This window comes from Xenopus laevis, chromosome 2L (assembly GCF_017654675.1).
Source record: "Xenopus laevis strain J_2021 chromosome 2L, Xenopus_laevis_v10.1, whole genome shotgun sequence".
NCBI classification, from domain to species: Eukaryota; Metazoa; Chordata; class Amphibia; order Anura; family Pipidae; genus Xenopus; species Xenopus laevis.
In genome coordinates this window covers 131,854,383-131,865,705 of record NC_054373.1, presented here as the reverse complement: position 1 = coordinate 131,865,705, position 11,323 = coordinate 131,854,383, and the positions used below count along the sequence as shown (strand labels likewise).

The 11,323-nt window shown below is 36.7% G+C and overlaps 1 protein-coding gene across 2 annotated transcripts; it reads right to left on the bottom strand.

Moving 5' to 3' along the window:
- Positions 1-687: 687 nt before the first annotated feature.
- acod1.L (aconitate decarboxylase 1 L homeolog) lies at positions 688-7,826 on the bottom strand. Of its 2 annotated transcripts, XM_018247279.2 has the most exons (5): positions 7,732-7,826; positions 6,039-6,200; positions 3,954-4,043; positions 3,346-3,551; positions 690-2,222 (listed from the first exon to the last, which is right to left on the bottom strand). In XM_018247279.2, the coding sequence occupies exons 1-5, from the start codon at positions 7,741-7,743 to the stop codon at positions 1,268-1,270; spliced, it is 1,425 nt and encodes a 474-aa protein (XP_018102768.1). In that variant the 5' UTR covers positions 7,744-7,826; the 3' UTR covers positions 690-1,267. The 2 variants fall into 2 exon arrangements, with proteins under 2 accessions (XP_018102769.1, XP_018102768.1); XM_018247280.2 differs by lacking the exon at positions 3,954-4,043 and having other exon boundaries at positions 688-2,222.
- Positions 7,827-11,323: the final 3,497 nt, after the last annotated feature.

Genomic DNA, 11,323 nt, shown 5'->3' with positions numbered 1-11,323 from the left:
AAAGTTGAAGTTCGAAGCCGGCATTGTAAGGTCTCGGGCGGGGAGAGCAGAACCCATCCGGAAAGGGGGGTGCAAGATCGGCCGAACCCATCCGATCCGCAGGTAAGTCCGCGGCTCCCACTGGTATCGGGCCGGCCCTCACATCACTAGTGTATATGTCATATTATCCTCAGTAAATAAGGTACAGATGTCACATGCACAGGTGGATGCAATTTGCAACTCTGTGCATTAGCAGCAGAGTCCATTTTGGCTGCACATACTGCAATTGTGTCAAGAGAATCTACTGTTTGTGTCCGCAGTGATGCCACAATTCTGGGAAAACGGTGCATTGTAGGACAAAAACATTGTTCACTGTGCCTCAGTAGGTGAATGTGTCCTAAGGGGTTTATCATGCGGGGAACACTGGATTTCATCTTTACTTTACATCTGGAATCCTTGCTATAAAAAAGATAGCCCTGATGTTAGTAAGAAAGGAAATAGTAATAATCATGAGTGCCAGGAAATGGACTCCTATGTTCCAATGCTGTGCAATTTTTAGCATGTAGTAGGCAAATTGTTTGCCTTACAAAATATGTGAGCAATGGATTTTATTACAATTATGAATCATACAAAGAAGTGTATGGAGTTCTTGGGCCATAAAAATCACTTGGAGGGCCTCTAGCTGAACAGTTGCTCTACTGACACATAAAAAAATCAGGTTTTTCAGAAGTAAAACAAAACTTTATTTTTTCCTTAAATCTATACTGCTTTAAGCAACATTACAAATGAATCTGGTATTACAACATTGTAAATAATGTATACTAGATATCCCTTTATTAATTCTCAGTTACATACAAAGGTATTTTTCTCTCTGTATATTGTAAACATATTATTGCACAACACCAGTTTCAAAGAATTAGAAAGCCCCTAAACAGTACTCTTGGCAATTTCCGGTGTTTTATTTGGAACCCTCACACCATTAAAAACATATTAAAGAATTTCTTGAGAGTCTGAATTTTGTTGTGCTAGCTGTTGCAGAATAACCTTCAGCGTGACCTACTATAGCCAGATATCTGAAAGTTTCCAATGGCTAAAATACGCTTTGCTGCTTGTTTATAAGTGCATGTTATTTCCAATTACTGCACTTAATCTGAAGGATGAGAAAATAGTCAGCAGGGATGTTGTGGAACAATAAAGAATTATTCGAATTACATAGGTGCAGTTAGTGTTAAAATATAGGTGTAATATACAGTAGGCACTTGTGTTTATATTAAAATCTTGACACAATCTATTGTAAAATTGTTTTTTTGCGTTCTTCTAAAGCATCATTTTTTAATTTCAGAAAGCTGCTTAACACAGAACAATCTGCCACATCTTCCAGTCTATCCACAGTTTCCAGAATACCTTCTACGCCATCTTTTGAAAGGACAGTAGACGCATTAGACCTAAATTTGTTCACAAGATCTTCTTTGCTAAGAGGTTTTCTCCAGTGACCATAGAATGTGTCACATCTCTCGCTAAAAGTGTCTCCATTTTGCATTGTTATATTGACTTCACAATACAGCTTCTCGAAATTTGGTTTGTTGTCAGATGGGTGTACTACCTGTATTTTACTTAGAAGTTCTCTCAGATTTGGTCGATAAATGTTGGATTCAGTAAATGACTGAACGGATACAGTTCCATCAAGAAGAGCAGTGCATGCATTAAACTGGAAGGAATGGCGAGCTTCGTGCTCTGATGTAGGGAAAGGTTTATTCACATACTTGGCATCTGGGATTTTAAGTTCAATTCTTTTTACACTGTCCACAGGCAGCAAACCATTGCTCCCAACAATGTGCCTTCGGACAGCTGAAGCAGCATCTGCAACCCAATGCATTCCAAGATGAGCTGGAAAGCGCTTAAAAGCCACATCTTGATCTTCCAGAAGCCAGGTAAAAGAGTCTAAAGATGGTAAACTCTGGGGATCGTAGTCATTATAGAAAGCACCAAATCCAGTCTCCAAATCAAAAATCTGCTTGCTTGCTTCAAGGCCTAGATATGCCAAACAAGAGGCCTCAAGGCCATGACGACCAGCATTGCCGATGTGCAGTGGTTTGGTTTGTGTGGCTACATTAGCCATTGGGGCTCCAGAATAGGATGCAGCAATAGCTAGGGCCTCTCGGCACTGAGACTGGTTCAGACGTAGAAATTTAGATGATGCTGCAGCACTTCCCATAGGTCCAACCACGGTGGGAGGGTGAAATCTGTTAAATATGCAGTTGTAAATTGGTAAACAAAATTGAACACTACAAAACGACCAACACTGATTTTATAATGTAACTATTATAAACATATATATGATAAATCATTCACATAGAAGAATTTAAATGAGGTTTTCTTAACTAATGTCCCAAAATTAGATAAACAACTAACACGCTGTAGAGCTCATTTACTAATACTGGACAAATTTGTCTCAGTGCAACTAATACTATACTTTTCAGTAATGCTTTACCTTTTTGTCAGTTGAATTGATATTTTCTTGATCATTCACTGGCAGACCATTTAAAGCCCCCAAATGCATAATAAAAATAACATTGTAACTATATAAATCAATTCAGCTTTTGAGTGGCTTTAAAGTTATTTTGCTATACCGTTTCATAGCCAGAACCAGAAAATAAAAAGGAAGAAACAAACGATTTCCTTTAGAAACAACATTTAAAATATATATAAAATATATGTTGGAATGACGTTTTAATTTTTTCAGTTTTTGTGTGGATGTTGTCCCTTTAAGAAATATGAACTGTAGACGTTAACAAATACAGTTCAGCCGTTGACTGACAAAATTCTTCACCATACATTTTGAATATGCTCTTTGGCATCATGATGATGGAGAATAATGTAATCAGTGATGTGCATTGTACATGTAACCTGGTATTTGTGTAGGAAGACTGCATGCAAATGCTCTTTCATTAGCAATTGTCCTTTATTTGCCTAAAACTAAAAAATGTGCATACATTTAAACTCGGTAATGATGATCCTCCAAAACACTTTGGGCTTTTGCCCTGATGCCTGTACTGTACTGTGTATGATATTTTAATAAAGTAACAAGTGCTGGTGATGAACTCGGGAAAAAAGAATATTGGTTCCTATCTGAAGCCACAGAAATTTAAATTGTGGGTCTCACTCTCATACACAATTAGCATCTCAACCTGTTCATTAACCTTGAAGAATTCCCTACGCACAAATATACATAAATGTACATCTCTAATACAGACATCAATAAAAAAGACTGATAGTTGGCTTTGTTCACTGCATCTGCCTGCAGCCAAACTAATACAATTAACATATTTGTAGTTTTTCAGAAAATGATGGGTCTGTATTGTATACCTCTTTGGGATGTCTCTGGCTTCTTTAGAAAAGCGCATGAGTCTTCCCTGAACCTCGATGCCAATGTTGAATGCCAAAAGAAGATCAAGTCCAGATGGCCTCTGGTTTCCAAGATATGATTCTGACAATGCAATCAAAGAAGGCAAGACTGCCCCTGAAGGGTGGGTGGCAGGGTGCCATGTATCATCAAAATCCATGGAATGAACCTACAAATAAACATATATTTTCTGTTTTAGGCACCTTTTATGTCAAGGTCATGCAAACCTTGGCACTTCAATTATCACAGGTTCGGTGCTAGATGAAGTGCTGTTAGTTGCCTATCAATGAACAATGTTATATACATACATTATATTGAAACCATAGCATTTTCTATTCCTCAAGATTATTTACTGTAATTGTGGTTATGATTGCCTATAATACAAATTTAAATGCACTTCTGCTATTGATTGTTTTGACCTCGGAACATAACAATGGCCATATTTCTAACTAGGATTTTAAAACTGTTCACAAAGCTCCAGTATAATTTAGTGTTATTAATATAGTCTGGCTTTAGGAAAGTGGGCAATGGCTATCTAATATCGATCATAAATAATTCAAAAGTTTCTTACAGCAACTCCATTGACAAAAGAAGCATAGAGTGGAGGAAGCCGAACATCTGATTGGCCCCAAACAGTGCTGGATATATCTGCGCTGTAAATCTGAAATCAATGAAACATTCATTCATTTCATGCAAGGACAAGACAAAAGAGAGGAAGCTGTGCGCTTACTTCAAATCTCAGTTCTTTTTTACAATGCAATATAATAGATACCCTATGCAGCATTGCCAATTTCATTTCTTATGATTGCTACAAAAGTAAATTACATTGGCTTGTAAAAAGCAAAGCCAACTTAGATGAATAACTTTAATAGAGTGAAAATTGCAGCCTGTGTTTTCACATATTCATTACATAGTTTTAAAGCTTTCAGCAATAAAAATAGCAGAATTATATCAGGAAGTACAGGACACAAATGAATATTTGAAAATTCCCATTTAAATCACCAAAAGCAACAATACACTTTCCCTGTGTAACATCAATAAGCAGATTTCCTTCAAAATGTGGGTTCAGTTGATTTAGCAAATATATCTGCTCTCAGAATACATTTCTGTTTAAATATGTTCCACTTTAGTCTTCCCTAACTTTTGCTAATGTTCAATAGTTCTAGAGGGCTGCTATGTGCCAAACAAGATGTTAAAACGTGTCCAACCAGAGGGCTTATAGGCCTCATTAAGACATTTAGGGGTTTAGTTAGTTACAGCAACCAAAATACAGGTACAGGTATGGCACCTGTTATCCAAAATACTCAGGAGCTGGGGTTTTCTGTATAAGGGATCTTTCTGTAATTTAGATCTCGATATATTAAATCTAATAAAAAAAGAATTTGAACATTAAATAGGATAGGATTGTTTTGCCTCCAATAAGGATTAATTGTGTCTTAGCTGGGTTCAAGTACAAGGTATTGCTTTATCATTACATTTTTAAGCATTAGAATTATTTGCTTATAATGAAGTTTAAGGATGGCCTTCCTCTAATTCAAAGCTTTTTGGATAACAGGTTTGTGGATAACAGATACGATACCTGTAGCATTTATTGGCTTCCTGCAAGTCACTCATCTTGCTATAGGTGACTAGACCTTTGCCCTTTTGACATTAGCTCATTAAAGGTTTTTCATCCCAATTTAAATTAATTTTAGTATGTTATAAAGTGGCCATTTCTAAGGAATTTTTCAATTGGTCTTCATTATTTATTTTTTTATAGTTTTTCAATTATTTGCTTATATTTCTGAATCTTTCCAGATTTCAAATGGGGGGTCACTGACCCCATCTAGAATACAAATGCTCTGTAAGGCTACAAATAATTCAAAAACCACAAATAATAAATGAAAGCAAATTCTCAGAATATCACTTTCTACATCATACTAAAAGTTAACTCAAAGGTGAACAACTTGTTTAATACATTCAGCCAACATTTTGTGGCAGCGAAAGCAACATAAATCTGTGCTTACACCATAAGGATACTTTATCAAGTAATTACTTTCTTTTAATATATATTTTTATATAAACTAAAAGTATTGCTGTGTTATCCTCCCTCACCTAGAGATTTATGGGGGAATGTAATAAAAAAAAGTTGGTAACGGAAAAACTATTTGCAATGCAAAATGTTATGCCTTCGCACAAACCAATTTCCGTTGTGCGAATGTAATATAGCTTTTGCGAACCCAGAAAGTGTTAAGCGGCCTCTTCTGAGAGGAAGAATGTTTGCGATTTTTATAGTTTGCGCCAATGTGCAATGAATGTAATAAAACTTCTTACTGAAAAAGAAATATTTGCTCCAAAAAAATTACGATACTTTCAAGCACTTATTAAAAGTGGACAATTAAAATTTGCCATGCAATAACAGTTTAAGAAAGACTTCTACTACATTGTCCCTCTAGATTTCACACATCTGTGTATTAATTTTGCAGCTCAAACTGACAAAGACCTCTCCAGCCAGTTAACTTGATGAGTCAGTTGATGGACAGCTGAGCACAGCGAAAGAGGTAGATGAGGAGGGACAGCAATAGCAGGGCACCCACCACCAAATAATATTTTTGCAGGGTCCCAGCCCTTCTACCAAATGCCACTGTGTAATGCAAACATATAACGTGTTTCTTACTTTGCTATACTGTAAAGCTTTTTGGAAGACTTCAGTGGTTGTCCCAAGCAGGCCGACTCCTAATGTATCCAGAATCATACGCTTGCTTCTCACGATCACAGCTTCAGTGAGGTGAGCACTGCTCAAACCATGGATGACATTAGCAAAGCTCTCAGTCACTGTCTGCAAAATACATGAATGATTGTGAGTAAAAGATTTGTCTTCTGTAGCTGAACACAACAACCAGTCTTGGACATGCCGCCTATAGCATTCGGTTAGAATAGTCAATGGAAATGCCTGTTAATGGGATAACTTTTTTATGTATCTATATAAACTTGGCTGAAAACCACACTGTACAAACTGTATCATTTTGGATGTGAATATGCGAGGAAAACACTTGTTCATAGGTTAACTTGAATATTTTGCCAAACCCCTGGGGGGGGGGGGGGTTTACTGACTGTAGAAGAAGTGCAAAGAAAGTATATACACAGGGTTGAACTGGAACCCTGGAATTAGTTACCTAAAACTGCTAATAACCCAGGAATCTCTAAAAACAAAAAAGTTTACATTAATTTAAATAGACCAGATATTGTGCATTAACAATATTGCTTAATATAAGGCTAGTAAGATTATAAGGTGAATCTATTTGTCCACGTCCCTAAGGGAATTGTGACATGTGTGTGCTAAGTGCAATCCTGGGGGTGATGATGATGACCAAGTACCATCCTAATGTCAGACTTAAATCACTGCACAGACCCATCAAGAAAGTATTTGTGGGGTCACCATTGATCCACTGGCAGTAGCACAATTTATTATATCACAGTAGCTGTTGAATTCCACTGTGATAAATAAGCTTTAAATTGTTTTGACCTGATAGTTACATAGTTACATAGTTAAATTGGGTTGAAAAAAGACAAAGTCCATCAAGTTCAACACCTCCAAGTGAAAACCCAGCATCCATACACACACCCCTCCCTACTTTCACATAAATTCTATATACCCATACCTATACTAACTATAGAGCTTAGTATCACAATAGCCTTTGATATTATGTCTGTCCAAAAAATCATCCAAGCCATTCTTAAAGGCATTAACTGAATCAGCCATCACAACATCACCCGGCAGTGCATTCCACAACCTCACTGTCCTGACTGTGAAGAACCCCCTACGTTGCTTCAAATGAAAGTTCTTTTCTTCTAGTCTAAAGGGGTGGCCTCTGGTACGGTGATCCTCTTTATGGGTAAAAAGGATGTGACCCTTTCTTTAATATTGAACATTATATTGTAAACACTAGTGTACTGATGGTCATCCATATTATTCACAGATATACCAATCACTGATATTAATCCATTATGAACTTATAGTGTCAGCTGACACATTTTATAAACAGATATAAACATGAGGATATATGGGATTTTAGCATGACAGTCCTTAGAGTGTAAGGCTTTAACTGACATACAGTATAAGGGAGTAAATGGATCAAACACTAAACAGCAAATACAAAGATCTGCGCATTTTACAGTCAAATTACGAAAGAAATATAAACCTAACTATTTTAAATAAATTTGGAACAGGATTTTAGTTGTTATTTAACAGGCTAATAACATATATTTCAACATTTTTGCAGATCTCATGAAAAAAGGTAAGAATATTAGGTATCACTTAATTAAATTACTTTAGTTGTCTATGAAAAAAGAAAGGTTATACACAGTACCTTAGCAAACATGGTTCCTCTGACTGTGACTATTGGACGGCTGGTACCGGGACACAGTTTGTGCTTTCATGGTGTCTCTGCCTTATGCATTTTATACCCTACGAAGCACAGGTTCCTCCCTCGTGCTGCTCTCATCTTTCTTCCCCTTTCCAGAGCTGGGGTTTCCAGTTTACATCATTTCTAATTTCCCATTCTGTTTTGAGGAGTCAACTCCGTTTTTACAGATTGCAGAAGCAAAACCAGACAAGATGCCAAAGTAAATGTCCCTGGGCATTTATTTCTTGGTCACATGCATTAAGTACCCCACTTTAGCTGCCAAGCAAATGTCCAGGAGCTCCTACATGTAGGGCAATTAAGATAAACTTCTTGGTTAGCAGTTATATTTTGTTGTTACCCCTGGCTGGAATATATCAGTTTTTCAGGTTAAAGCCAAGAGAACAAACTGTGTGGATGTTGTACTTACAGCTGTCAATCTGGGAGGCTTGCAGAACCAACAGCTTCATATAATGTTGTCAGGATAGAAACATGTAAATAACAATTTTACCTAATATCAATGGCAGTTTTCTGCAGAACAGTAAATCAAGATACAAAGGAACAGCACCCGTCTTATTATTCCATAAAAACTGTAAAAGTGATAATTTTTGATATTACTAGCATCATTTCTTTAAGCCTACATTACAATCGTAAATGACACAATTCAAATAATGGCTGCCAGCTCAAAGTTCATTCCAAGCTTAGGCAAAACCTAGATAACATTTGGGGAATTACATAAACAACCATGCAGAATCACTCCTACTACAATAATCTTGTTTTTGGTTTTTTTCTGTATTTAAATTATTTCACAAATCAATACATTGTGACTTATTGCACAAACATTACCCTAACCTTTAGCTTGCTCAGATTTCAGGTCACGTCTGCAAGTAGTGAGGAAACGTCCTGCCAGTTCATCAACTTCCTATATATTTGCTCATTACCGTAATCCTGTGGCATCTCTTATGCAAATGTCACATTTAGCATTTTCACCTGGGGCACACATTTCCACAGAGGCTGAAAATCACAACTGCACTTCCACCCATTTCATATAGAACTCACAGGAGGCAGTCAGGGGTGTTTCTCAGCCAATGGGTCACTTGCATGGGTCAATGGGGCCTCAGGAACACTTTTTTTGGGTAGCCCAAAGAACTTCAAATTACACCCCTCTTTACTGCCCTTTCTAGATATCTGGTTTCTGCATAAGGAAGGCTTATTTTAGGCTTTAGCCAGATCCTTTTTACACAGATTTGGGTTAATCACAAACCAAATCCATATTTTTCAAAAATTTAAATTAGAGATCACCACAGTCCTCTAGAGTGAAATTCCGCTACTCTCCATTCATTTCTATGGGATTTTGAAAGGCGTATTTATCAAAGGATGAACTTTCATTGATAAATACTCTTTTAAAACTCCCATAGAACTAAATGGAGAGTGGCGGAATTTCACTCGAGAGGACTGTGGCATCTCTAACTTTAGAGTTTTGTTCTAGACATCTAGCCTATATATAGGGGGTTATTTTTCAAAGGTCAAGTTGATTTTTGCCCACAAAAAATAAGTTTTCAATTGTATTTTTTCAGACAAAACTCATTTTTCAGGTAAAAAAAAATCTAATTTTTCGTATTTTATTTTTTTCCCAATTGAATGTTTATTGAGTTTTCAAAAAAAAAAGGAAAAATCGGGTACAGAAAACAAAGAAGGGTGGGGGGGAAAGATAGTACAAATAATCAAGGTTGTAATCTGAGATACAATCAAAAAAGGAGGTTGCATAAGCTCCAACACAACAGGAAAGTGGAGGGTGCAAAACAACAGGGTCCCATACAACCAACATGCAATCAGGAGGTTTGCTTGTAATACGCCGATTCTTTAAATGAAAGCCAGGTAAGCCATCTCACACTATAAGTATCATGAGTCAGATAAGAAAAGGGAGAGTTCTTCAAATTTGTGGAGTTCGTCAACTTTTGAGTACCAATCCTGTACCGTCGGAGCTAAGGTTTGTTTCCATCTTAATGGAATGAGCATTTTCGTATTTTATTTTTAAACTAAAATGTTTCAATATTTATTAAACACTGAAGCTGGTAATAGCTTGAATCTGAAAATACTCCAGCTAAAACCTCTTAAGGTCACGCATAAGTCAATGGCAGAGGTCCCTTCAACCATTTGAGGATGTTTGTAGCCTTCATGATGTTCTGGGTTTTTTCAGTTGGTTTCACTCGAAAACTTGATTAATTCTAGGGGGTTTTTTTGCCAAAAATGTTCAATTAATTCAAGTTTTCAGGTTTTTCACCCCGAATTCACTCATTCGATTTTTTCCCCATTTCAGTTTTTTTTCTAAATCAGAAAACATTTGAGTTGTGAGTTCATTTGAGGTATAAAAAAACCTCACAAACCTCTACAACTCGACCTGTCAAAGTACATATACAGTAATTAAACTTTCCTTCCTATTTTGCAAGAGGGATTTAAAAAAAAAAAAAAAAAAACTCAGTTCCTTTTTTACTCCTACAGTGAATGTAATAGATCTACCAAGAATAACAAATTCCAGGAATCTTATGTTGAAATAGTGGTAATTATGCTGAATGCTCATCAACATTTTATATGAACATCTGTTGGTCTACCTCAAAAAAAAAAGCATATATGGTATATTTCTGTACCTACTGGATCACAGAGTGCAACATTAATATATTATGTATATTTATATATACATATACAGGAGTATACATACATTAAAACTCAAAACACTGAGGGTTCAGGAACTGCTATTTGAATGCCTCAATAACTGGTTGGATGAGCAGGAGTCAACAAAGCTGCTTTTGAAACTATCGCCCTCTCCATCACACTTTATTCAATAGGCCCTGGGACAATAGCTTTTGTTCTGGTACTCCTTGTAACCATTGCAAATTATATATTATTTTCTGAACCTGATCTGGCTGCTGGGGGTATTTCAGTGTTAAATCCCCCTAATCTTCCTTCTCTTTCTCTTGAAATCCCAATTTCATTTTACAAGATCCATTACCACCTGCGTGCCAAAATTTGCTATTCTGCACTTATACCTTCTATCTGAAAAACAGACCTAAATAAACCTACAGTATGATCATTTCCCAATGACCCATACTGTAATTTATATTCTTTTTATCCATGTACAACACAAATAGACAGGCACATTATTCTGTCCTCCTTCTGATCCAGCCTTACCACAGTATCATGCTCCTCCACTGGTGGTCTCTCATGCTGATCCCTAGTCAGTTTGTCACACTACTCCAATTTGCTCCCATTCCCGTTAGTTTTTTCCATTCTGCACTCAAGCTGATGGTCTGTGCAATATAGGCATTGCTGTTATTACATAGTGTCAGATGCAGGCAGGTCAGCAGAACACATGGAGCAGGGGGTAACTGAAAAGAGATCTTTCACATGTTGGAAGACTGAAGAATGAAAAGTGGAGAGAACTCAGAGGCAGCTGAAGGATGAAGCTCTCTGATAAAAGTCTGGCACATAAGTGGACGTGCTTCAGAGGTGTAGAATATATTACATAATGCCTCTTTTTTGCTAGGTAATGGCAAACAGG

Bases quoted from the DNA above. Each gene is read 5' to 3' on its own strand.
- acod1.L (XM_018247279.2), bottom strand. The intron at 3,552-3,953 runs GTAAGAAACTTT...GTTTATTTGTAG, and splicing joins CTTTTGTCAATGGAGTTGCT to GTTCATTCCATGGATTTTGA. The intron at 2,223-3,345 runs GTATACAATACA...CATATTTAACAG, and splicing joins GCCAGAGACATCCCAAAGAG to ATTTCACCCTCCCACCGTGG.